This window comes from Podarcis cretensis, assembly GCF_951804945.1.
Source record: "Podarcis cretensis genome assembly, chromosome: 10".
Classification (NCBI taxonomy): Eukaryota; Metazoa; Chordata; class Lepidosauria; order Squamata; family Lacertidae; genus Podarcis; species Podarcis cretensis.
In genome coordinates this window covers 7,655,477-7,682,267 of record NC_137179.1, presented here as the reverse complement: position 1 = coordinate 7,682,267, position 26,791 = coordinate 7,655,477, and the positions used below count along the sequence as shown (strand labels likewise).

Sequence of the window (26,791 nt, the reverse complement as noted above, 5' to 3'; positions counted from 1 at the left end):
GTGGAATAGTGCTGCTGTTGTTGCTATGTAAAGCTAAGGCAGATTCCAGGACTCTAGTAAATTAGTAACTAAGACTATGCCTCTGTGAAGAGTCAGATAGCTGCTATGAGCACTGTGTGTATCCTCTTTAACTATGCTGTTTCTGAACAAGTTTATTTTCTTCAGTAAAGTTTCATTCTGTTTATAAAGTAGACTCTGCATTGATTATTTCACCGCTGTGCAACAAAAAGATGGTCCAGTTCTATGCTTCCTCTGGCTTTCTGCATCACAGAAAACTTGAGGTCACTTGTCTCCCAACACCACTACCACCACAAGCAAACGCAAATTTAATACCAGTGTCTACTGCCTTTCCCTTAAAGGTAAAGGGTAAAGGACCCCTGCCCATTAGGTCCAGTCGCGGACAACTCTGGGGTTGCGGCGCTCATCTCGCTTTACTGGCCAAGGGAGCTGGCGTGCAGCTTCTGGGTCATGTGGCCAGCATGACTAAGCCACTTCTGGCGAACCAGAGCAGCGCACGGAAACGCCGTTTACCTTCCCACCGGAGCGGTACCTATTTATCTACTTGCACTTTGATGTGCTTTTGAACTGCTAGGTTGGCAGGAGCAGGGACTGAGCAACGGGAGCTCACCCCGTCATGGGGATTCGAACTGCCGACCTTCTGATTGGCAAGCCCTAGGCTCTGTGGTTTAGACCACAGCGTCACCCGCGTCCCTTGCCTTTCCCTTACAAACCCACAAAAAGCAGTGAAGGAACTGATGCCAGGATCTCTGTCCAACTGCCTGCTCCTGAATGCATCAGGGAGCAAGAGCCAGGTCATTAAAAGATGAAACGCAGGAGGGAGGAAAAAAAACACACAACAATAATAGAAAACCCCAAAGATGATGGAGGAGGGAATCGTGGGACTAAAGATTGCCGACAGATGGGTGAGGAGCTCAGCTCCTGAAGGAAGAAAGAGATGGGTTTGCACTGTCTTATCATGGACCGGCTGCTATTCCAACAAGCTCCCTGATAACATAGAGAGCTTAATCAAATATGCAAATGAGGTCCTATCTGGAGAACGATGGAACGGAAAATAAATGCAGAGATTGTGCTTTTGAAGGCGCAAGGAGGGGTGGAAGGTTTCCCCCACCCCTGTCTCATTCTGACAAAATTTGTTTTCAAAAGATTAAATGAAAGCAAAACTAATTAGGAGAATCACCCATAAGCTGGCTGCCTGTAAGTGGGGTCAGAAGGCGAGAGGCACAGGAATGAAAGGAAGATGCAAAAGGCACTGAAAATAGTGGAAGAAATTGAAGCAGGAGGGGGTGGGAAGTGGGTGACACGCCACCAAATGCAAGATGAGAGTTGAGGGTTAGTGTTAGGCAGTTCGTTGGGCGTGAATTGAGAGTTGGGTTGATTGAAAACATCCCAACTTTGCCATCCATTTGAAGGAAGGCTAGAGAACTAGTGGCTCATGGCCAACTTATATGGGGAAAGAAAGAAAGTCATTTATCTGAGCAATAAGTACAGTGGTACATCTGGATACATACTTAATTCGTTCTGGAGGTCCGTTCTTAACCTGAAACTGTTCTTAACCTGAAGCACCACTTTAGCTAATGGGGCCTCCCACTGCCGCCACACCATCAGAGCACGATTTCTGTTCTCATCCTGAAGCAAAGTTCTTAACCCGAGACATTATTTCTGGGTTAGCGGAGTCTGTAACCTGAAGCATATGTATCCCGAGGTACAAAGAAATCTGCCTTGCACTGAGTTAAATCACTGGCCTCTCTAGCTTCATACAGCAAGAGAGTGGCTCTCGAGTGCTTCAGACAAGAGTCTGTCCCATAATTGTCAACTTTCAGATTTGAAAATAAGGAATCAGCAGCCTCGATAATAAGGGATCAGCAGCCTCGAAAATAAGGGATCAGCAGCCTCACCTGTCCCAGGGACAGTCCACAGGATATCTAACAATCCAGGAGAGCAGCGGGAAACAGCGCTGGAATAAGGGAATTTCCCACAAAAAAAGGGAAGGTTGACAGCTATGGTCTGTCCCCTGGAGAGGCCACCAGGGATTGAACCTAGAAACTTCTTGCAAGCAGAGTGGCTGCTCCACCACTGAGCTACAGCGGGGCTCTTCCCCTCCATGCCAAATAGCCGTGGAGCCATTTCTCATGCAGTCACAAGGACCGAAGATGTGGGTACACAACGATCCCTGTAGCACTTTTTAAGTCAGCTCCAAGCAGAAAGCTCTCGAGCTTTTCAGGGCAGAGAAATGAAAGCGCTTCTTCGTACAGCACCTAGTTAAACTGTGGAACAGGCCCCACATGAGGCAGTGGTGGCCACCAACCTAAATGGCTTTAAAAGAGGATCAGATGGATTCATGGATAAGAGGGCTATCGGTGGCTACTAGCCAGAATAGCTGTGTTCATGTCTCCACACTTGGAAGCAGCAATGGGTGCTAGATGCTGGAAACCACATGGGGGAAGACTGTTCTTGCTCTTGAACCCTGTTTGTGGGCTTTGCTTTCCGAACTACAGGCGTCTGGTTGGCCACTGTGAGAACAGGATGCTTGAATAGATGTGCCATTGGTCTGATCCAGCAGGCTTTCAGTGTTCTTATGTACAGAATTGGCTGGCATCAGAGTATCGTCTGAGAGTGGGGAAATGGAGGGACAGGCTATGTAGGAAAAAGCAGGAGAGGGTGGGTGTGCTAGTCCCATGGGTTACCCGAGAGGTGAGGTCCAAGTCCGGTCCGTGGTCAAAGGTGCAACGTGGAGGCAGTCTGTAGTAGCTGAAGCTGGGTGCAGGGCAGGGAGTCGGGTGAAGTCAGGAACAGGCTTGCAAGCAGGGAACCAGGGCGGGTCAGGAGCTCTGGCAGAAGAGCAGGACAGGGTGCAGGCAGGAACTAGCAACCAACAATGTTGCTCCCGCAACCTGGGACTGGGGCTGGCTGGCTTTTATCTGCCCCGAGGCATAGGGCGGCCTCGGTCCACAGGTGACTCGCCTCTCCTGGCCTGGAGGCGAGCACTCCTCCTGCAGGAACTTAGTTCCCTCCGCCTCTCTGCCCTGAGCCTCTGCAGCTCAGGAGAGGCTGGAGGGTTACCGGACCCAGAGGCAACCTCAGCTTCCTCTGACGGGGCTGAGAGTGGAGCACCTGCAGGCAATGGGTCCTCCATCACCTCAGGAGCCAGAGCAGACTCAGCTGGTGCCTGCACCTGAGGATCCAGCACAGGTGAGGACCCTTCAGGCTCAGGCCCCAGCCCCGGCTCAGCTGGTTCTGGAGTAGGGGAATCCTGTGCAGGCTCGGATCCCTCAGGTTCAGCATCCGAGTCTGAATCCCAGGCCATCACAGTGGGAAAGTAATGCATCTCCCAGACGCAACTCCTTTTGCTCTAACTAACACACACATACACACACCTTTTCATATACCATTGTGGTAGACCTGCATTTCACAGAGACATGAATCACAGAATTCTGGAGTTGAAAGGGATCCCTGAGGGTCTTCTAGTCCAGTGTTTCCCAACCTTGTGCCTCCAGCTGTTTTTGAACTACAACTCCCATCATCCCTGACTAGCAAGACCAGTGGCAAGGGATGATGGGAATTGTAGTCCAAAAACAGCTGGAGGCACAAGGTTGGGAAACACTGTTCTAGTCCAACCCCCTGGCAGGAATCTCAATTAAAGCATCCACAGCAGATGGCCATCCCACCTCGGTTTAAAAACCTCGAAGAAAGCAGAGCACACAACCTCCCAAGGGATACCGTTCCACTGTCAAACAGCTCTTATTGTCAGAAAGTTCTTCCTGGTTTTTCATTGGAATCTCTTCACTTGTAACTTGAAGCCGCTGGTTCGAGTCCCACCCTCCAGAGCGGGAGAAAACAAGCTGGTTCCATCCTCCATGTGACAGCCCTTGAGATATTGGAATATGGCTATCATATCTCCTTTCAGCCTTCTCTCCATGCTTGCCACTCCATACTAGCTATGAATGGCTAGTAAGCACCATTCAATTATGCATATCTTAGGAATCAAGGTGGATTTGATTTGAATTTTAAGCAGTGTGCAAAAATCCAGCCCTGAATTTCCATGCATCTCCCCACTTTTCTGCACCACGGTCTCAGGAGCCCGTGTCAATTCTACTGTGCAAGATCCAGTCATCTATGCTCTCAGGAGCTGTGGGCAAGGAGCTGAAAGTGGGATTTCCATCCTGCTTCGAGCTTGTGTTAATTCAGTCTTATTTTGACTGCTCAGATCTTTACAGCTGTTTGTTGTTGTGGGTAGCAAGGAAAGGGAAATGGACTTGTTTATTTCAAAACACATTCTCTGAGGAAAACACAGCCAAGGAACGAGCAGGACTGTCGTCATGTGTGGGCTTGGATAATTGGTCAGGATGCTTGCAGAATACCAAAGCAGCTTGATGGACAGGGAGACAGTTTTTTGTTTTTGCTATCAAAGTATTGTTATGAGGAGGAGAAATCCCTAGGCTTTATCTGGGTTTGTTTCTATATGCCAGGAACTAAGTCCACTTAACTGTGGCCAAGAAAGGGAACAGTCTTGAGAGATGAGACCAAGAGTGTCATTCAGTCTAGCATGCCATCTTCAGTAGCAGCTATAGCCACACAACTCTGAGCAAAGTCAGCCACATTATCTGCTACTCAGAGGCATGCCGACTCTGAGCACACTGATTGGTTAACAGCCACCGAAAGGCCTGTTCCTCATTATTTTTCATATCTAAACTACTGTTCCTGATCATGTTTTATGGTGAGGAAATGCACAAGGTAATTGTGCATTGAGCTAAGAATGCATAACTGCTTTGCAGATTTGCTTCCTACAAAACACGATTAGGCCCTGTAGCTTAAATATGACAGTAATGGGGAACAGGCCCTCTTTTGTTTGTCCTGAGCTAGCCTGTTTCAGTAGAATTCTAATATCTTGAGTTGCCCCATCTGTAATTTTGAAAACTATCATGTCCTCATTCCAAGCCCGTCATCTTTGTTCTAAATTAATCTCTCTTCTCCTTGGCATCTCCGCCTTCCTTTTTTTAATGGGGCTGGACTCTTGCGCTTTATCCGATGTTCTGATTTTAGAGGCATCTCAGCATGTCATTGGAGATGCGGATCTTGTGACCATGGAATGAGATTTGCAAATGGAAGATCTAATCCCCTCCAGATCCAATCTCTACTTCAAAGACTGGCAGCACTTGGCTGCCGGTCGTGTTTCATCAGCGGTGCTGTGCTGTGCATTTTTATTTGGTCAAAGAACAAGCTTCAGAGCAAGAGGGGGGGACGTTCTTGCTGGAGCACCGTCCGGGAAGGAGACGAGGGGAGCCATGCCATTGTGCACTGCAGCGTCACAGCAGAAGCACGTTGGGAAATGTTCAGCTCAGTGGTGTCTTGTGATAGGCAGGGGCTGTGGATTCCCCACAAAGTCCTTAACGCCAGCATCATGAGGACCAAACATGATGTGCCAGCAGCAGATGTTTTCCTTCAAAGGGCAGAGGAAGGAGGCCAAGGTGAGCAAGGGTCTGGAAGCCTAGCCTTATGAAGAACAGTTGAGGGAACTGGGTATGTTTAGCCTGGGGGGAAAGGAGACTGAAACATGGGCATCTTCAAATATCTAAAGGGCTGTCACATGGAAGATGGAGCGAGCTTATTTTCTCCGGCTCTCGAGGGTGGGACTCAAACCAATGGCTTCAAGTTGCAGGAAAGGAGATTCCGACTTAAACATCAGGAAGAACTTTCTGACAGTAAGAGCTGTTTGACAGTGGAGTGGACTCCCTCAGGAGGTTGTGGACTCCTTCCTTGGATGTTTTTAAGCAGATGTGGGATGGCCATCTGTCATGGATGCTTCAGTTGAGATTCCTGCGTTGCAGCAGAGGGCTGGACTGGATGAATTTTGGGGTCCCTTCCAACTCTCTGATTATATGATTTGCCAAGGAGAAGTTGGAATTTTAACCATTTCCCCTTCTGAACATTCTCTCATCCATCACTATTTCACCAGTTGGGTTGCCAGTATGTGTTTCCTTGTCAAGCAGGGAGGAGCTGTTGAGGGAAAAGTTACAGAGAAGAAGCGGTGGGCTGGAGAAAAATTGAACTGGAAAAGACCCTGATGTTGGGAAAGATGGAGGGCACAAGGAGAAGGGGACGACAGAGGACGAGATGGTGGGACAGTGTTCTCGAAGCTACCAGCATGAGTCTGACCAAACTGCGGGAGGCAGTGGAAGACAGGAGGGCCTGGCGTGCTCTGGTCCAGGAGGTCACAAAGAGTTGGACACGACTCATCGACTAAACACACATCCTGCATGGTCAATCCTGCAAAAGTTCCGGTTGCCACTTCTCATCAGAAGTCAATATGGAGTAGTAGGGAATCTCTCATCTGCTATTAAACACCTGGTTCCATTCCATAGCAACAAAAGCCCATGCTCCTGGCCTATGAAAGAATCTCAGGTCAGAAAAAGCAGGGCAGCATCTTCGCTATGGACAGGAGGGAGAAAACTGTTTAGTTCACATAGGAAGTCAAGTCTATTCTCAAAACAAGATATGAACCAAAATGCTGCCATTCCTCTGGATTTTGTCAGGCAGTTCTCCAGCCAAAATAATGTATACATGTGTTATATTAAGGGAAATCCATTGCCCAAATGTGTGTATTAAAAATGTGTATGAAAAATGCATCAAAGGGTGCGCATTAGGAGAAATTTGCATTAAAATGCAGGGGGGAAATCAGCAAGTGTTTTTTTTAAGCAAATCACAAACTGGTGTGGAAATGTAGAGAACTGAAGACTGGGAACATGAGAAAGGGGGATAAACAGGAATCAGCAGAATTGCCCATCCCTAACTGCTAACTAATGACTTTACAGAGGTGTAGCAGTTGTATCCCATCCTACAAACTTCCTTGACAAAGGGTGAGAGTCATTTTGCTCCCTTCTTCGCAGGGCTCTGGCACTTTGTCGATGTAATTGCAATCCAAAGAAGGAAACACTCTCACACTAAACCTTGCACCTCTTGGCCATCAGTAACAGAGTCTAATGGATGTTTTCCATTGATTTATAGGAGCTGAACACCCCAAGCAGCACTTTTATGCAGGTTCGCATTGCTAATACAAACTCTACACTAAGCTTTTCTCAAGTCATCTCCGCAGAGTGCGCCCTAATGGTCAGGCAGGATAATTCATTATCGGCACGTCTTACAAGTTGTCATCTCAACCATCACATAGAAGCTTCTTCTTCTGTGATGCAACTGGCAGCTCTATGGCTCCATATATCAATATTGCATGACAGTTGAAGTCAGGGTGGAGGGAGAACTCCTTGAAGACAAATATTCCAAAGCCAACTGGAACAGGAGGGAGGTAATTACTAGGAATGGGATTTGCCCTAGACACTACCCATCTATATATATCATAGGCAAGGTGCCACAATATCTTTAACAACCACAGGTGTCCAAGACACCTCATAGCATCGCATCGGAAGGTAAACTCACAGATGACAGATGTTCACTCCAAACTTTTAAGACAGCGTTGAAACCTAACAAGTCCTTTGCCCTGCAGTATTTCCCATTTCCTCTTGGAAATCCCACTCCATCCTACGCCTCATTCTCCTCCGTTCTATCTGTCTTTCCCCTTTTCCTTTGTTGTCTTGGTTACGTGGCCAGGCTCCTGATATGCTGCTCATTTTCATTTTAATAATACACTCTTGTAAAGCACAATATTTTACTTCAATTGCATGTGTCACTGGGAAAAAATTCCTTTGACGTGGATGACATTTGTATATCAACCAACTGGTGCTGCTTTATGATTCCAGGTACTTTGCAAGAGTTTCACGAATCGGATGTCTCGGAAGCCTGAAATATGATCTGTATCATCTTTTATATGAACGTATAAACAACAAACATCAATCAATTCTGAAACTGCATGAGGGAAAAGGAGGCGAGAAAAGTTTTCCTAACTGCTGTCTAAATTCCTTAGCAACAAGCCAGCAGGTAGAATGGACTCACATCACAAGGAAAACACATCACAAGAGGATGATGGTGGTGATGATTTATTCAGCACTTTAGAATGTCCAAGTGCCCATAACTTGTTGCAATTCTTACAAGAGCCCAGTAAGAAAGGCCAAGATTTCTGTCTCTACATTTGCTTGCCAAAGGCCACCTAATGAACTCATTCTCAAGCAAGATTCAAACATGGATGTGCTACCAATGGTACCAAATAGTATGGGAAACAACTTTACTAGAAAAATTAACCAATAAACTGAAACTAACACGGGGACAAACAGAAGAAGATGCCTTCACGCCGGTATGGCTCCCCTTTATCACATACACAGCCCAACAAGACAACAACAAGAATCCACCAACAGCATACGAATCAATATGGCTAACCTGATTCAAAAACACCCACCCACCCTACTCACACATGAAAACAAAGTTCACCACAGACAATCAGAAACAAGCAACCACACCATAGGCCAACCCCAACTTCTCTCACCACCAAAGGAACACAAGCGAATAGCAAGGAGAACCCACACAAACGATGCTGACACAAAACCCCACACATACATTAAGTAAAATCGAAACATTGCCACCTGACCCCACACACCATGGCCCTCTTCACCTCTGCCCCTGTTTTCTTCCTAATGTAACACTAATGTCTCAGTAAATGAAACTGACCTGCAGAAAACGTAACTTGAAAAAAGAGACATTGCACAGACAATAGATGATTGGGTTGCGAACGTGATCCGTGTGGGATGCATGTTCACAACTCACAGCGGCACATCTATGTATGTGCGGGTTGCGATCTGGCACTTCTGCACATGCTCAAAGTGCAATTTAGTGCTTCTGCGCATGCGAGACTACCAAAACCTGGAAGTAACCCATACTTCCATGTTTCGACAGGTACATAACCCAAAAAAACGCAGCCTGAAGCATCTGTAACCCGAGGTATGACTGTACTTTTGTAAACCAAGACATCTTTAATAAAAAATGCATTTAAAAAAACAACAACCATGGATGTCCTAATTCATGCATCCTTTTAGTACAGGCATTTTCCCCACAAAACACACACACTAATTGCCTCTGCAGTGTTGGTTGGTGAGGAAACCTGTGGGGAGAGTCCCATCTCCCCTCTTACACACACACACACACACACACACACCTGTGGGCGATCTGGTTCATTGCGTGTCTATTCCCGCCCCCTCCCACTGAATGGAATAAATAAAGACACAGGACACGGAATTTAGGTTAATGGGCAAAAAATGGCCACAACTTTATCGATTACAGGTAAGAGCGGTATTGGCTTTAGGCATTGGCCCTATCAGACTAACCGGTATAACCGGGAAGGGTTAAGCACCAACAGGGGGAGCCCCCGAGATGCACATCCCTGGGCGCTCCCCGAGGGGTTACCGTTCGGGAGCGCGCTTTAGGCAGGCCCTAGCCTCCGTAGGTTTCGGACGAGGCGACGCCCCCCGGAGTCCTTTAACGAACTACCCTTCAGCATTTTGGGGGAGGTGATGGCGTTCCTCCCCCCATCTCATTTGCATAACAATACCCCTGCCAATGCCTAACCGCCAAAACCAAGAAGTTGTGACGTTTGCTACGAGGTAGGCGAAAAAACCAAGTGGCTTCCAAAATATAGCCAATTAGCCAAATGGAAAAATTCCTACCAGGCCCCTTGCGGCGACCAGCCAAGGCCCATAGCAAAGTCCAGCTTAGAACCTAAAGGGTGGGAGGGAGGGAAACTGCAGCTGCTGGAAGGAAAGAAAGGGGCGAGTATGGGCTATCCCTACCTTAAATGCCCCTTACCCGCCCCGCCCCCGCCACCAGCCGATTGGCTGGCGCGATGAATAATGCATACTAATGATCCCGGGATTCCCCTGTTCTCGCGGGGCTGTAGTCAGCCCCGCGAGAGTGTGAATGGGTCGTGAGACCGCAAAACCCCCTCCTCCTGATGTCGGAAGTGGCATTGACCCTACACACAAAATTTTCCAAACTGAAACAAAGCAGCCACTACTCAAGAGCTTCAAACAGCTATAAACTAAGAACCAATGAAGAGCCAGTGCCAGATTTACGTATAAGCTAAACAAGCTCTAGCTTAGGGCCCCACTCTCTTGGGGGCCCCCAAAAAAATTAAAGGAAAAAACCTGGATGTACATTTCCAAAATATAATATAAAATAAATATTACCTGGATAAAATACATATTTTATTATGTGCAAATGGCTTTAGATACCTATTAGGTCCATAAATTACCATATAGCATATATTCAACACAAAAAACCAGTGACCATTTGTTGTTGACAAAGGACAGCTTCACATATAAAGGGCCCCATTACCTTCAGTAGCTATGGGCCTCATCAAACCTAAATCTGGCCCTGTGAAGAACCAATGAACATCGAATGAAAAAAATATAGTACAGTACTGGAATTTACTGTGTATAACACTCCCCTGTGTAAAAGGCGCCCTCTATTTTGGGGGACTCAAAATTAAGAAGATGCACTATGTGCTATCCATGCATAAGATGACCCCTTATTTTAAACTTCAAAAATTTAGGTAAAAACATAGTCATACATGGAAAAATACGGTATATCGAATCACGTCCCTAGACCCAGGAAAGCCCACAAACCACCCACTGGCCTGCTTCCCCCTCCATTTCTGTTACATTATGTTGCTGTTTATCAACCTGGATAGCTCAGTTGCTTAGAGTATGGTGCTGATGATGCTGTGGTTGCAGGTTCGACCCCTGTATGGGACAGCTGCACATCCCTGCATTGCAAGAGGTTGAACTAGGTGATCCTCAAGGTCCCTTCCAGCTCTACAGTTCTGTTATTCTATTATATATATGCCACCTTTCAGCCCAAAAGGCTCCCAAGGCACCTCTCAAGAATAAACAGTTAGGTAAAGGTAAAGATAAAAGGGACACGGGTGGCGCTGTGGGTTAAACCACAGAGCCTAGGACTTGTTGATCAGAAGGTCGGCGGTTCGAATCCCTGTGACAGGGTGAGCTCCCGTTGCTCGGTCCCTGCTCTTGCCCACCTAGCAGTTCCAAAGCACATCAAAGTGCAAGTAGATAAATAGGTACTGCTCCAGCAGGAAGGTAAACGGAGTTTCTGTGCACTGCTCTCGTTTGCCAGAAGTGGCTTAGTCATGTTGGCCACATGACCCGGAAGCTGTACGCCAGCTCCCTCGGCCAATAAAGCGAGATGAGTGCCGCAACCCCAGAGTTAGTCACGACTGGACCTAATGGTCAGTGGCCCCTGACCATTAGGTCCAGTCGTGGACGACTCTGGGGTTGCGGTGCTCATCTCGCTCTTTAGGCCAAGTTAGTCGGTGTTTGTCCACAGCTTCTGGGTCATGTGGCCAGCATGACTATGCCGCTTCTGGCGAACCAGAGCAGCGCACGGAAATGCCGTTTACCTTCCCGCCAGAGCGGTACCTATTTATCTACTTGTATTTTGACGTGCTTTCGAACTGCTAGGTTGGCAGGAGAAGGGACCGAGCAACGGGAGCTCACCCCGTTGCGGGGATTCGAACCGCCAACCTTCTGATCGGCAAGTCCTAGGCTCTGTGGTTTAACCCACAGTGCCACCCGCGTCTCTCAAACAGTTACACACAAATACATACAAATACAATAATGTGAACGTGAACAATGCAAGTGATAGAAATCCAAAACATTTCCTTCCCTCGTTCCAGCAAAGTCTGTATTAATATTATTTTTGCTTCATCCTTCTTAGGCAACAACTAATATAACCCCACCACAAAGTATTTCCTCTCCCTCTACACATCAAATGTGGATGCCAATTTGATGGTCTTATGTCTGGAATAGCAATGAGCACAGCTAGGAGGTCTTTTTTCCTTTTCTTTTTACACCTTCGTGCTGTGAAAGGGCTGCAGCTTGATTGGGAAGAGGGCGGAGAAGAAGAAAAAAGCTTCAAAACCAGAAAGGACCCCTTCATCCTTTTTATTATTTCTGTATCAGAGAGAGAAGACAAGCACGGAGACCAAAACTTTCAGATCTGTCGGAAGCATCTGTGTGGAATTATTTGTTGCTTATAACACTCACCCCCCAATGCAGTCCCTGCAAGCAAAAGCCCTTATATATGAGGGGGAAATAGAAAGGCATACAGTGCTTTTAATGCTGAGCAAAAAAGATGGGGTGGGGGTGTCAGAGGGAGAACCAAGCAAACCACTACTGGCACTGCCCACTCAAGAATTTAGTAACTCCAACATTCAGAGAAAATGAATAGAAACAGAATCTAACAGGGCTGACATCTCGATGTTACACAAGCGCATTTTCCATGCTACCATGGAATTGGGGTTTTCAGTCGTAAAATGAAAAGACAAAACTCCCCGTTCTAACCCATGATAACCCATAATCTAAGCCGGGGTGGACAACTTGCATTGGCCTCCAGATATTGATGGACTCCAACTCCCCTCTGCCCCAGCCAACACACCCAATGGTCAAAGATGATGGAAGTTGTAGTCCAACAATAGGACCACAGGTCACCTGCCCTTGCTCTAAAGCCCTCCTCAACCTGTCTTCACCTTCCACACCTAGAGAGGCAGGTGCAAAAATGAAGCCTCTTGTGTGCAGGACTCTCTGCCTTTAAATAGCCTCCTGGCCTGTTCTCTCTCCCACTTTAAGAAAGTATTAAAAAGGCATTGTTTTATCATTTGCTTTCTCGCTTGATTTGACATTGCCCCCTCTTTCCAGGTTAACTTCTGCATTCTTTTTGCTCTTTTTGCACTCTGTCACTCTCTCACAAAATAGGCAAATCCCCCCTCCCAATCTCTCCAACTCCCTTGTCCTTTTGCATCAATCTTTTCTTCTTCTTCATTGTCAGCCTGAGTGTAGGGACACCATGAGTTGCATCCAACTAAGTTCTACTCAGAGAAGACCCACTGAAATGAATGAACCTAAGTTAGTCGTGTTCATTATCAACTTCGAAGATTAGGACAGAATACATAAACACACCACATACACAATAAATGAATAAAAGGAGATTCGCCATATTTAAGTTACGGTAATAACTTGCTGGCTTTGACATGCATTACCTAGTGCGTAGAAGGCCTTTTTAATTTTATTTTATTTTTAACAGTAACCACAGTGAGCTGATCAGTGATAATGAGTTTTAACCTCATGCAACTTGAAACTTAGAGTGGGCAGTTGCTCCTCCCCTGCCCTCATTAAATGGTACCACCGCTGCTGACATCACCATCCTGAGGACCAAAACCCAGGAAGGGTCAAGTCAATCACTAGGAGCAGTGTAGAAATGCAGTATTGCTCGTGGAGAGCAGCAACATCATGAATATGGATTTCAGACTTTATGTCATGCTTGGAGGAAATAATCCGATCTAAAGTCCAAATGATCTCCATCCAAGGATAAGGTTTATATTCTAGAGTTCCTTTTTTAAAAAAAAAAATATTTTAAGGGAAAGACAGCCAGTCCCTCCAGAAAATTAATCATTCATCACTAGAAATTTTCAACATTCAAAAACACCCAGTTAGTTAGCAAAGGTACAACATTCCACAAGAAGGCAAGTCATCTCCTCTTCCGAGAACAGAATACGTGAGTAGACAGTTAAACCACCAGGCAGAACATACCAAGCCAATCTCTCTCCACTGGAAGGTCACCTCCAATGGATCTTGAGAGACAATCAAAACACCTGCCAAAAACTCAGAGTTAAATGCCTCCTTCAGCCTTTGCTTTGGCTCCAGAATACAAATACTGATGGCCCCACATGATAAATTGGAATTGATGTAATAGAGGAAAGCTGCAGCAAAGACAAGGGTGAGCTTCCCATTCTCTTGGATGGTGCCCAAGAGAGATCAGACCCTGAGGAAAGGACACCTATTTATATCCAGTCCCTGGTGGCAACCCAGTAAATACAATCAACAAAGAGTTCTGTGACACTTCCAAGACTAACAAATTTATCGAGGCATAAAACTTTTGTAGGACAGAATATGTGTTCTACTCTGAGGCTCTGGCCCAGAACAGCTTGTGCTAAAATCAATTTGTTAAGAAGCCTTTAAGGTGCCACAGAACTCACAATTTTTATTTTTGCTGCAAAGGATTAATATAGTCACCCCTCTGGAATTTGTCACTGGTCAACAGAACACTTAACATGACTTCCTTTTCATACATTGGAAGGAATGGGAATAAAGTCTACTTTCCACAAAGCCACCAGGAACTTCTGTGACGGATTAAACTCAGGCCTTCCACCACATCATGGAATACACAAGCTGGCTTTAAGAAATCATCTTTATCGTACTTCCAAATGCTAACGGACATCCTAGGGGACTAATCTTCAGCTTTTCCAAGCCAAGGAAACACCTTTAACATGCATTTGGTGAGACATTTCTTAATTTTCTTTTACCATATTGTTATGGCGATAGTCCTGCTGTTGTGATCTTAGATCAGGTTGTAACCTAGTCGGGATCCTTGATCCGCGAACTGGTGACCTGTTGTCCTAAGATACATTCCACTCAACAGATTGCTGAACTGTTGTGCTAATTTGCTTTGGCTTAGGACTGTTCCCAGATAACTGCTCTCTCTTTGTTCACACAGGCCAAACTTTGGCAGAAATAGTCCTCAGATAACATAAACCTACGCATCCATACCATTTCACAAGTCTTCTTTGCTACGGACCACATCAAGTTAGGAAAAGCCAGGCCTACCTTTTTCAGCTTGCCACTCTTGGTGCCCACGAAAGCCAGGGAGTGGTTCTTATAGACATAAGCAATGACGGACGTCATCCTGTCCTTGTCTTCTGTTAAGACGGGGAGTCCTCGTACCATTTCGGATACTCCGAGTGGGGCATTCATATCCAGGCCACAGAAATTATCGTCAATTGTTAACAGCTGCAATGAAAGGGAGAGAGTGAGAGAGAATCTCTATTAAGGGGACAGGTTGGTCTGCTGTGGGAAGCAAAGAACCTTTCTAATTTCTCAAATATTTTGCAAGTGGGCAGTGAACAACAGGAATTGTTTTGATGGCCACAACTGAAGCTAGCCTTTCTCTTAAAAAGAGCACTGAGCAATAGGGTGGTGCCTATCAGAAAGGTAAGGTCTCAGTTTGTGGAATGCAGGCGGTGCTGTGGGTTAAACCACAGAGCCCAGGACTTGCCGATCAGAAGGTTGGCGGTTCGAATCCCCGTGACGGGGTGAGCTCCCGTTGCTCGGTCCCTGCTCCTGCCAACCTAGCAGTTTGAAAGCACGTCAAAGTGCAAGTAGATAAATAGGTACTGCTCTGGCAGGAAGGTAAACGGTGTTTCCGTGCATTGCTCTGGTTCACCAGAAGCGGCTTAGTCATGCTGGCCACATGACCCGGAAGCTGTACGCCGGCTTCCTCGGCCAATAAAGCGAGATGAGCGCTGCAACCCCAGAGTCGGCCACAACTGGACCTAATGGCCAGGGGTCCCTTTACCTTTACCTTTATATATGTTGGAAGCCGCCCAGAGTGGCTGCAGCAACCCACTCAGATGGCAGGGTATATTATTATTATTATTATTATTATTATTATTATTATTATTATTATTATCCCTATTTTCATCAAGGGATGCTGCAGCTGTCAAGGGAGAAGGAGCAGAATGCTAGCTTTGCTCCTGGATCTGTGGTTCAGCACATCCCCTGCAGCTCTGCATCCTGACATCACAGGGGATCTCTTGGCATGAGATGCCAGACAAGGATTAAAGCCATATCCTTTTTCCCTCCTCATGATTCCGCATGCACTAGGAAGCAGATTGGCAGCACGGTGCGGAGCCCAGGTGCCAAAGAAGCCTGAGCCATTGCCTAGCAATGGCTGGAATGAGCCTCAACTGTCCTTTAAACATCTGCTTTAAAATGTACCTCTCCAGATAATTGCGATCACAGCCAAATCCACATTTTGGGAGAAGTCCTAGCTGAAGGATTAGCACCTCCTCCTGCCGTCCCTCCTCGCTTTCACTTTGGCAGTCCGTCTGCCCCTACGTCAGAGCTTAGCCAGGCCTCTTGGAAAGGGAGACCTATTACTGAATCCTACAAAAGCCCCTGCCTCAGGGACTGGGGCGCCACTGGCCGGCTGTAAATCTGTGATCAGCTCGCTTTATTCCTTCGGTTACTTGGGGAACTATAATTTGCTCATTTGATCGCTGTGCTTCTTCCAACATCAAACATTACCTTGCGGAGAATAAAAGAGCCAAGGTGGACTATTGAGATCATCTATTAGTTCAACCCTACTCTTCAATGCAAGGGCTTCTAGCCAGTGTTGGTCCTACTCAGAGGAGACTCACTGAAATGAATACACATGTATTAAGGGGTTGTTGGGCTAGGTGACCCTCATAGTCCCTTCCAACTCTACGCTCCTGCGATTCTACGGCTCTAATTAGGTTTATTAATTCAGTTGGTCTACTCTGAGTAAAACGTGGTTGGATACAACTCTGGATCTGCAATGCAGGATGCAACTCACTCACAGAATCATAGAACTGCAGCATTGGAAGGGACCACTACAGTCATCTAGTCCAACTCCCTGCACACTAATTACAGAATTCTTCATTTGCCTGTGCAAATTCATTTTGTTAAGTATTTGCTGAGTATTTCATTTTGCAACTTTTCTTGTGTCCATCCTTTAAGTGGGGTGGACACAAGACTTTTTAAATACAGGCAGCAACCGTTTTAGGCACGACTGCACATGTGCGCATCACACCAAACCCGAAAGTGACCCGAAAATGTCACAGAAACGTCACTAAAAAGGGTGGGTGGGGATGGGGCATTGTGTTTTCAGGCTTCTTCAATTGTGCTTCAATTATATGCAATTTCACGTAATTTGGGAGTTGGCAGTATACTACAGTTATACCTCAGGTTACAGACACTTCATGTTGCGTTTTTTCGGGTTGCGGACCGCCGAAACCCGGACGTACTGGAACGGGTTACTTCCGGGTTTCGGCGGCCGCACATGCGCAGAAGCACTAAATTGTGCTTCACGCATGCTCAGATGCACGAAATCGCAACCCGCGTGTGTGCAGACGCGGGTTGTGAACACTGCGGGTTGCGGACATGCATTCCACACAGATCACGTTCGCAACCCAAGCGTCCACTGTACTGGGTGATTATTTTAGTGTTTTAGTTTATTGCTGTTTTTAAACTGGCTGCCTCACTCTGCCTACAGAGAAATCACTGACAGTTCATTTGGCAGTCAACCAATGCTTCTATCCTGCCAGCCCATGAAATCATCAGGTGACCTCAGAGAGCCAATTCCACACTGCTGCCTCTTCCATAGCCCCAAGGTCTGCGCACTCTCTCAGTTTGGGCAGTTCATTGCTGAGAGAAGATGTTGTAGTATTCCCAATATGCTCCTGAGTTACTTCTCTGCCTACCTGCTCATCTTTTCACTCAGGGTACTTGCCACCTCTCCATGGAATGGGCTTGGATCCTGGCACCGAAGAGTTTGCTTATTTTAATAACATTTATTCAAAGGTTACACTACAGCTTTGTCCGCTGCCATAATATCACAGAATGATCACTCCAGTCCTCAATCCCACATCACTGTCATGTTGGCTTGCTGAATATCCTCACTAGGAACCCAGCTACCAGTGGCGTAGCGTGGGGGGTGCAGGGGGGGCCGGCCGCACCGGGCGCAACATCTGGGGGTTAGGGTTAGGGGTAGGGTTAGGGGGCGCAAATCCATGGGTTAGGGGGCGCAAATTACTTGCCTTGCCCCGGGTGCTGACAACCCACGCTACGCCACTGCCAGCTACCAATCAGGATGGCTAGACATTTTCAATCAATATATCCCCTCCACAGACACGTCTGTGATGATGATGATGATGGCAATAAAATATCCTGTCTGTCCTTCTTCAGTAAAATAGAAAAAGGGAGACCAGATCATGTCAAAGGTGGTTTTTAGGTTTTTTTGGTTTGCTTTTTTGGAAATGCCTTTGATTAGTCATCGATGGTATGTAAGGCATTCTGATGTTATCAATTCAAGCCTCTGTTGGTATTCTAAAACGGCCTCGGCCCAGTATACCTGAAGGAGCGTTTCCACCCCCTCCACCTCCACCGTTCTGCCCGGATACTGAGGTCCAGCTCCGAGGCCCTTCTGGCAGTTCCCTCCCTGCAAGAAGTGAGGTTACAGGGAGCCAGGTTGAGGCCCTTCTTAGTAGTGGTGCTGGCCCTTTGGAATGCCCTCCCACCAGATGTCAAAGAGATAAACAACTCCCTGACTTTTAGAAGACATCTGAAGGCAGTCCTGTTTAGGGTAATTTTTAATGTTTGATGTTTTATCGCTTTAATAATAATAATATTATAATACTGTAATAATAATATTATGTTGGGAGCTGCCCAGAGTGGCTGAGGAAACCCAGCCAGATGGGCGGCGTAAAAATAATAAATTATTATTATTATTTGAGGTGTCCTCCCATCACTGGGCAATAACTAGTCTAGCTGCTGTGGACAGGAAGGAAATTAATTCTTTAGATGTAAGGGTAGAATTTGGGGTCAAATCTAGTGATAATATGGCAAGTGCCGAATTGGAAAGGAAAAATAGATGGTTTGGTGATTTTGGAGGCCAGGTAAAAAACTTTTCGCCGAAAGGCATGGACCTTTCACCCAACAGTTAATGTGAAAACGTAACTCCGGTCTTATCCCACTGGTGCCCTCATTCCATCAGGTCTCCAGCAAGATAATGGGACCTGGATGGGGAGACGCTGTTCAGAGCTGCATCCTAATCGCACACCGCATGTCATCTGTGCCAGCGCAGCAGTGGTTACCGTGCAATTACTTGCCACTATGTATAAGTGACAATACAGTTACAGCTACTTTACCAATTACAGGGGAATTGCAACCCTGAAGCTAAGAGGTTTTTCACTCAGATGTAATTTAGGCAAGAACAGAAGAGAGAATGAAGTTGCTCAAATTTACTGGGAGTTGTGTCTGTGGCTGCTCAGGTTTTTATTTTTATTTTTTTTTTGCATCAGATCAAGGAGCGGTGTCAAGTTTCCAGAGAACTATAGAATCTTAATGTGCCACAGACTTCGTCGCCTGTCTTTGCTATCACCACACTTCCCAACATATGGCTTCAGGCAATAATATAGCATGTACCATGCGTCGTAAAATGTGCAATTTCCTGGAAGGAAGGCTGCATTTCTCTTAGACCAAAGGTTTCCTTCCTGGTGAGTCAGGCAGGCCTTTCATGGGTTACGTTTCATGAGCAAAAGCAAAGACTGTGTTAGTTTTCCAGGAGTAAAGTACACTTTTTAAGAGCATTTGATCCGAGGCGGCATAGAACTCCTTTTGGGGCTATATCAGCACTACAAATGTATCAAATGTGTACCTGCTGAACTGTCATGGCTGCCAGAGAACCCTAGAAATTGTAGTTTAACAATAGTGCTGAAAATTGTATGTTGGGGAAATATTTCCAACACCACAGAACTGCAGTTCCCATAGTTCCCTGAGTAGTTGAAATACCCATTAATTGTTAGTGTGTGGCAATCCTTCAAATATCATAATTGTCTCCTCTGCAAGTGACAATTGCAAACTTCTTCAACCTTTCCTCATAGTCACATGAGGGCTTGCTTCTCCATCACCTTCCAGAAAACTATCTGATCTCGATCTCTCTCTCTGGTAGGTAAAAGGTAAAGGTAAAGGTAAAGGACCCCTGGATGCTTAAGTCCAGTCAAAGGCAACTATGGGGTTGCGGCGCTCATCTCACTTTCAGGCTGAGGGAGCTGGCATTTGTCCACAGACAGCAGGACTAAACCACTTCTGGAACAACAGGACACTGTGACGGAAGCCAGAGCGCACAGAAACACTGTTTACCTTCCTGCCACAGCGGTACCTATTTATCTACTTGCACTGGCATGCTTTCAAACTGCTAGGTTGGCAGCTGGGACAGAACAACGGAAGCAGACCCCGTCGTGGGGATTCAAACTGCCAACCTTCTGATCGGCAAGCCCAAGTGGTTCAGTGGTTTAGACCACAGCACCACCCAGTAGGTAGGGTAGCAGGGAAAGTTTGAAGAAGCTTGGGTAATCAACTGGCATAAGGGACAGGATGGTGTGATCCAAAAGCAGAAGCAGCTGTTGCTTTTCAGAACAAGGAGGTGTGCACTTTAACTGCAGCAACATTAGCAGGTGGAATGTAGAGCTGGAAGTAGGGACGAGCAAGCCTGTCCATTTTGGTTTATCTCGGCTTCCAATTTGTCCAGTTATAACTTCAGTTTCCCACATTACCATCTCAGTTCGACAATTCAAAACAAAACAAAAAAATCCACGTCTTTGTGTTTTTATCTTGTATCCTGATGCTGTGAACTGCCTTGAGATGTTAAGATGAAGGGCTACATACAAATTAAATAAATAAACTGCAAAATTCAGAGGAGTACGAATTTTGTAGGATAGCTGTTTCACTTCTTGCTTTGTTTCAGAAAGTGGAAACTGAAGACTGAATCAAATTTCTCCCCCAGCCTCAGCTGAAAGAGAAATCGAGATACAATCCAGATGCTACTCCCCTTTTAAAGATCAAGTGTGCCCAGAATGAACCCAACCAATTACTTGCTGGGTCCTTTCACAGAGGCGAATAGTGGGGAAGATACTTGTCTCCCTTTTCCGGCACTCCACAGCAAGAAAGTTCTTCATAAGTGCCAACCCAAGTCGTTCTGGATGAAGTTTCTTTCTACAGCTACCCCTTTCCATCGCACCCTGGAGTTTTGCACCATGCCATCCAAATCCATAGTTCCAATTTCAGGCTTTCAGCTCCGTTTGTGTCACCTGCAAATGCTCAGGTACCGTCATTCCGAATCCATCGTACGGAAGCGAACACACCTCAAAGCAAGCCCAGGTGCAGCTGGAAACCTGGCACTAAGGCAGCCTCTGCCGAAGAGCAATTAGCATAATTATTATTTTGTTTTGCAGGCAAAATTGCGACTTGGGCTCCTAAGCGCCTCGGCGCGTGTGACAACAGTGCTTGATAAAATTTCAAAACAACAACAGAGAACGTTCTGCTTGGCATTTCTGGAGCATCTTGGCCCACCTTGAGATTCCTCAGCAAACTGGCAAGCATCCCTGAGTTATCAGGGGTGTAGCAAAGCAGGTGTTGCTGTGGCAAGTGCTGCAATGAAGGCGCCTATCGGGCCATTCACGAGTTAAAAGTCTGATCCTAACCATGTTATGTCAGAAGTAAGCCCTATGGGTTTCAATGGGATTTACTCCGACATAGTTATGTGCAGCTTTAAGTGGGATGTGTGCAGCATATTCCCATTCGTTTCAACAGGTCTCTCTTACACTAAACATTCCCAGCATAGGGGGCCCTGACAGGGAACGTGAAAAACCTCTGCTGTTTGCAATAGGTAAAGGTAAAGGGACTCCTGACCATTAGGTCCAGTTGTGGCCGACTCTGGGGTTGTGGCGCTCATCTCGCTTTATTGGCCAAGGGAGCTGGCGTACAGCTTCTAGGTCATGTGGCCAGCATGACTAAGCCGCTTCTGGCAAACCAGAGCAGCGCACGGAAATGCCGTTTACCTTCCCGCTGGAGCGGTACCTATTTATCTACTTGCACTTTTTGGTGTGCTTTCGAACTGCTAGGTTGGCAGGAGCAGGGACTGAGCAACGGGAGCTCACGCCGTCATGGGGATTTGAAGCAACGACCTTCTGATTGGCAAGCCCTAGGCTCTGTGGTTTAACCCACAGTGCCACCCGTGTCTCAGCTGTTTGCAATACCTCTTCTCTCTTCTCTTATTTCGGTACTTAATACCCCCATCAGTGCAAAATTGCACTTCTCTATGGGACTCTTATCTATGCATGTGGGAATACGATTATTATTGTTTTTTAAGGATAGGTGATCTTATAAGCTGTTGTTCTGCAAATTAGTACACATCAAAACATTAGCGTGCATGGTTCCCAACTGGAAGGTACAGAGACTGAGTTTAATTTTGTTACTGCTTGTGGTGGGATAATGAGCTGCTTGCGCGTTGAAACTGGATCCCTCAGAGCTCACTCAGTGTAGTGAAACCCTGCCTTGAGCGGAGCCCTTCAGCATGGCTCCGTCAGTCGCTGGTAGAATCTGACAGTGGGCGTTTGCGGAAACGTTTCCAACATAAAAGCTGTTTCACGGACATGCGCCTCCTGGATTCCCTGCGTGACAGTTTCCGGCGAGGGGTGGGGGTCCTTAAAGGCTGTTCTGATACCTCCTCGCTGTTCTCACTGGAAGTATCCCAGAGCCTCCCCTCCGACTCCCTTTCCTTTGGAGCTCCCGCACTCCCCCTACTGGTTCCCTCTTCTGCTGAAGAAGAGGCTCTCCTATTCTCCTGAAGCCTTCTCACCACCTGTCCTTCCGATGGCAGTTCCCTGACATCCACCTCCCCCCCAGGGCCCCCTTCACCCCCTCCCGCCTCCTCTCTTACTGGAGGCGAGGACGGAAATCCCTGGAAGGAACTCCCCTCATCCTCCGAGGATTCAAACACTTCTAACCACGGCCTTCCGCCTCTTTCCCCTTCTTCCTCTCCTTCGTCGGAATCTGTTTCCACCTCCACTTCCGACTCTGGGAACCCTTCAAATTCCCCTTCCTCATCTGTGGTCCCGAAGTGTTCCCTCCTAAACCTTGCCACTGGTTGTGGTTTCCTTGGGAAACGCCGATGATACGTTTCTATTAAAATCTCGTCTTTGACTTCCTCTGCCGGTACCCATGTGTTTCCTGACTCTTCCTCCCCCTCCCATTCTACCAAGTATTCCACCTGATTCCCCTTCCACCTGGAATCAATGATCCCCGCCACATCCATGTTGCGTTCTCTCTCTTCTATGACGGGTGTCCGGGTCACCTCCCTCTCATGTTCCCCCCACTCACACCCCTCTCTGTATGGCGACAGTAATGACCTGTGAAATACTGGGTGCAATTTCATGTGACTGGGCAATCGGAGTTTGAATGCTACTGGGTTGACCTGCTGTATGACCTCAAAGGGTCCCAACCGTTTGGGTCTCAATTTCTTACACCCTCCCTTGAACGGCAGTCCTTGGGTGGATAGCCACACCCGGTTACCCACCCTTATGGTTTCGCCTTCCCTCCTATTTCTGTCAGCTTGCTTCTTGTATTCTTCTTTGGCTTTCTCTAAGTTGAGTTGGAGCTGACGGTGGATCGCTTCCATCTCTTCAACAAAAATTTCCGCTGCAGGTACACTCCACCTTCCCCCGCCCTCACCTGGAAACGCCCGAGGATGACACCCATAATTGGCTAGAAAGGGACTCATCCCTGTGGACACGTTCTCCGCGTTGTTGTAGGCAAATTCTGCCAGAGGTAACCAGTCTACCCAATCAGTTTCTCTGTCCTTTACATAACACCTCAGATATTGTTGCAAAACCCCGTTTGCCCTTTCTGCTTGCCCATTTGTTTCTGGGTGCCTGGCGGTGGAAAAACTTACCTCCACATGCAACATGCTCATTAGTTTCCTCCAGAACCTAGAAGTAAATTGTTTTCCTCTGTCGCTCAAAACCCTCAAGGGGGCGCCATGCAACCTAAAAATGTGCTCCACAAACAACCTTGCGGTTTCTTCCGCTGTCACTGCATGTGAACAAGCTATAAAGTGGCACATCTTAGTTAGTAGATCCACCACCACCATGACCGCGGTTTTCCCTTTGGATCTCGGTAGATCGGTCATGAAGTCTATGGATACCATCTCCCATGGCCTTTCTGGGGTGGGTAAGGGTTCTAATAACCCCGCTGGCGCCAACCTCTCTCCCTTTGCTCTTTGGCACCTGTCGCATCCCCTGACATACTCCCGCACGTCTTCCCGCACCTTGGGCCACCAAAACTCCCTGGTAACCAACCACATGGTCTTGTGCTGCCCGAAGTGCCCCGCCGTGGGGCTGTCATGCAACTGTTTAAGCACCCGCCCTCTTAGTCCCCCACCTGGTATGTAGAGCGCCCCTTTGTAATATAGTTTTCCGTTCTTTTCCTCAAACCCCCCTGCGTTCTCACCTGTCTCCCTGAGTTCCCTAAGTTTCTCTTGGGCATATTCATCGTTTTCAATACCCTCTACCAGTTCTCTTTGCCCCACCAATGCCGCCCCACAAACCCAGTGGTCCTCTGAGATGATATGTCTTTCTTCCGCCCCTCCTTCCCCCTCCAAGTACTCAGGTTTTCTGGAGAGAGCGTCCGCCCTGACATTCTCAGCCCCTGGCACGTAGCGAATTTCAAAATTGAACTTGGAGAACTCTTGCGCCCATCTTACTTGTCTCTGGTTCAATACTCGGGCTGTTCTCCAGTATTCTAGATTTTTGTGGTCTGTCCGCACTTGAACCTTGTGTTGCGCCCCAATCAACAGGTGTCTCCATCTCTTGAACGCTTCGTGGACAGCGAGTAATTCTCTGTCGTACACCGTATAATTCCTCTCAGACTTGTTCAATTTCCTCGAGAAGAAGGCACACGGCCTCCATTCCGACGTATTCGCTCCTGGCTGCAGAAGCACGGCGCCCACCGCTCTGTCAGACGCGTCGGTTTCCACCCTCATCGGCTGCTGCAGATCCACGTGTAAGAGTTGTTCTTCCGAAGCAAACGCCCTCTTTAAACTTTCGAAAGCTCGCTGCGCTTCTTCCGTCCAGACAAATTTCTTCTTGCTGCTGAGACAATCCGTGATGGGGGCTGTTAAATGGGCGAAGTTCTTGATGAACTTCCGATAGAAGTTTCCGAACCCCAAAAACCTCTGCACATCTTTCTTAGTTTTCGGTGGCCTCCATTCCAGCACTGCTTGCACCTTGCTAGGATCCATGGCCAGCCCCTTGTCCGACAACCGGTACCCAAGGAATTCCACCTCCCTGGTGTGAAACTGACACTTCTCCAGTTTCACCCACAGCTGGTTTTCTTGCAGTTTGCTCAGTACTTCTCTTACATCTCGCACATGCTGCTCTTCATCCTCTGAGTACACCAGCACATCGTCCAAGAACGCAGCGCAGTTCTTGTACAGCAATGGTCCTAGTACGTGATTCATGAATGATTGAAATACTGCGGAACCCGCCTGGAGGCCGAAAGGCATAACGCAGTACTCAAATGCCCCCAAGGGGGTGAACATAGTGGTTTTCCACTCATCTCCCTTTCTCATACGTATCAGGTTATACGCCCCCCTCAGGTCCAGCTTGGTAAAAATCTTCCCTTTTCTCACCCGGGTCAGAATGTCATCGATTCTGGGCATAGGGAAGGTCACGGGTTCGGACACTGCGTTTAGGGCCCTGAAATCCACAATTAATCTCGGTTTGTCCGAGTTTTTTTTGTCTACAAAGAACACTGGGCTACCCCCCACCGCTCGTGACTCCCTGATGAACCCACGCTTGAGGTTTTTGTCAATAAACTCCCTTAGCTCCTGCATCTCTCTGTCAGACATTGCATACACCTTGCCCACTGGCAATTGCGCTCCTGGAAGTAAGTTGATTTGGCAGTCAAAGGGTCTGTGCGGGGGTAGTTTATCTGCTTCCCTTTCGCTGAAGACGTCGGCAAAATCTGCATATTGTCGTGGTACCCTACCTTGTTCCATTGCTTCTATCTTTGCTAACGTGGCCTGAGTGCCTACTTGGCCCCCTTTTTCTGTGCAGTGTCCCATACAATGTGCTGACCCAAAGGAAACCACTCTCTGATGCCATCCCACAAGCGGATCATGCAGCGCTAGCCAGCTCATCCCCAAAATGATGGGCGCTCCTCCCAACGTGGCTATATTAAACGCTATCCGTTCCGTGTGTCTTGCCACCCTCATTGTCATGGGGACAGTCTGCTGGTCTACTTCTCCCCCCAACAGCGCCCTCCCATCAATCGTGGTCACCTGCAGGGGATTTTTTAAAGGAATGGTTTGTATCTGATGGGCGGCTGCAAACTCCTTACTCATAAAGTTGCAGGAGCTGCCTGAGTCTAATAGCGCCTTCACTTTTAGTGGGTGTCCGTTTGCCAGCTCCAGCAATACCTCTATTACAAGAGTTGGTCTTGGGGGTTCTGGCGTGGGCACATTTACTGTTCCTTGGCCTGGCTGCTGTGCCCCGTCGGTGGCAGCCAGGCGTTGGCTTTTACTTGCTCCTTAGCTCCTTCTTCCTCCTCCCCAACGGCCCCCGCCATTCCTTGCCATTCCTTTCTTTGCGGACAAACTCTGGCAAAATGACCTGGCTGTTGGCAGAGAAAACATTTCTTGGCGCCTTTTCCCTCCTTCTTCCGCCCTTCACTGGGGTTTGAAATTGCGCGCGCGCGCGCTGTTCCGATTTCCATCGGCTCTGCTGGCAGAGAGGGCTGCTCTGGCATCTCTGGAATGCGGAAATCCCTCCAACGCTCCCCTTTCCCTTCCCGCTTCTCCAAGGCTCTGGCCTCCTGGCGTGACCCTATGGCCAGCGCTGATTTAGTCAGATGGTCCATAGACTCCGCCCTGGGCCCCCGGGAAAGTTCGTCTTTCACTGCCGAAGATAGTCCTTCTTCGAACAGCATTTGTATCGGTTCCGCTGACAAATCCCATCCTAATTTATGGATCAACATGGTGAACTCAGTCCAGTACTCACGGACAGATCGGTTCCCTTGTTTACACGCCATTAACTGCCTGCGCGCCACTCCCTGCTCAATCTCGCTGGAAAACATCAGATCCATGGCGCGAAAAAACTTCCTTGTGTCCCTTAGGGCTTCATTATTGGCTGCCATTAGTGGCCTCACCCAATCTCGGGCCCCGCCTTCGAGATGCCCAATCACATAAGCAACCCTCGAATCCTCATCAGGAAAATCATCAAACTGCAGATTGAGGGCATATTGCATCTCTGTCCTGAAGGCTTGATAATTCCTGGGATCACCCCCAAACTTCTGCACCAGTCCTGGCACTTTCCTCGAGAGCTGGGCGGCTTTCCCCTTTTCTGCAT

The 26,791-nt window shown here is 47.4% G+C and overlaps 1 protein-coding gene across 1 annotated transcript in view; it reads right to left on the bottom strand.

Annotated features, from left to right (window-relative positions):
- The window catches only part of PLXNA4 (plexin A4), a 630,666-nt gene that overhangs the window by 539,770 nt on the left and 64,105 nt on the right, over positions 1 to 26,791 (bottom strand). Inside the window, exon 3 of the mRNA XM_079992126.1 lies at positions 14,634 to 14,816. Coding sequence (XP_079848252.1) covers positions 14,634 to 14,816 — 183 coding nt within the window. The remainder of the gene's footprint in view (positions 1 to 14,633; positions 14,817 to 26,791) is intronic.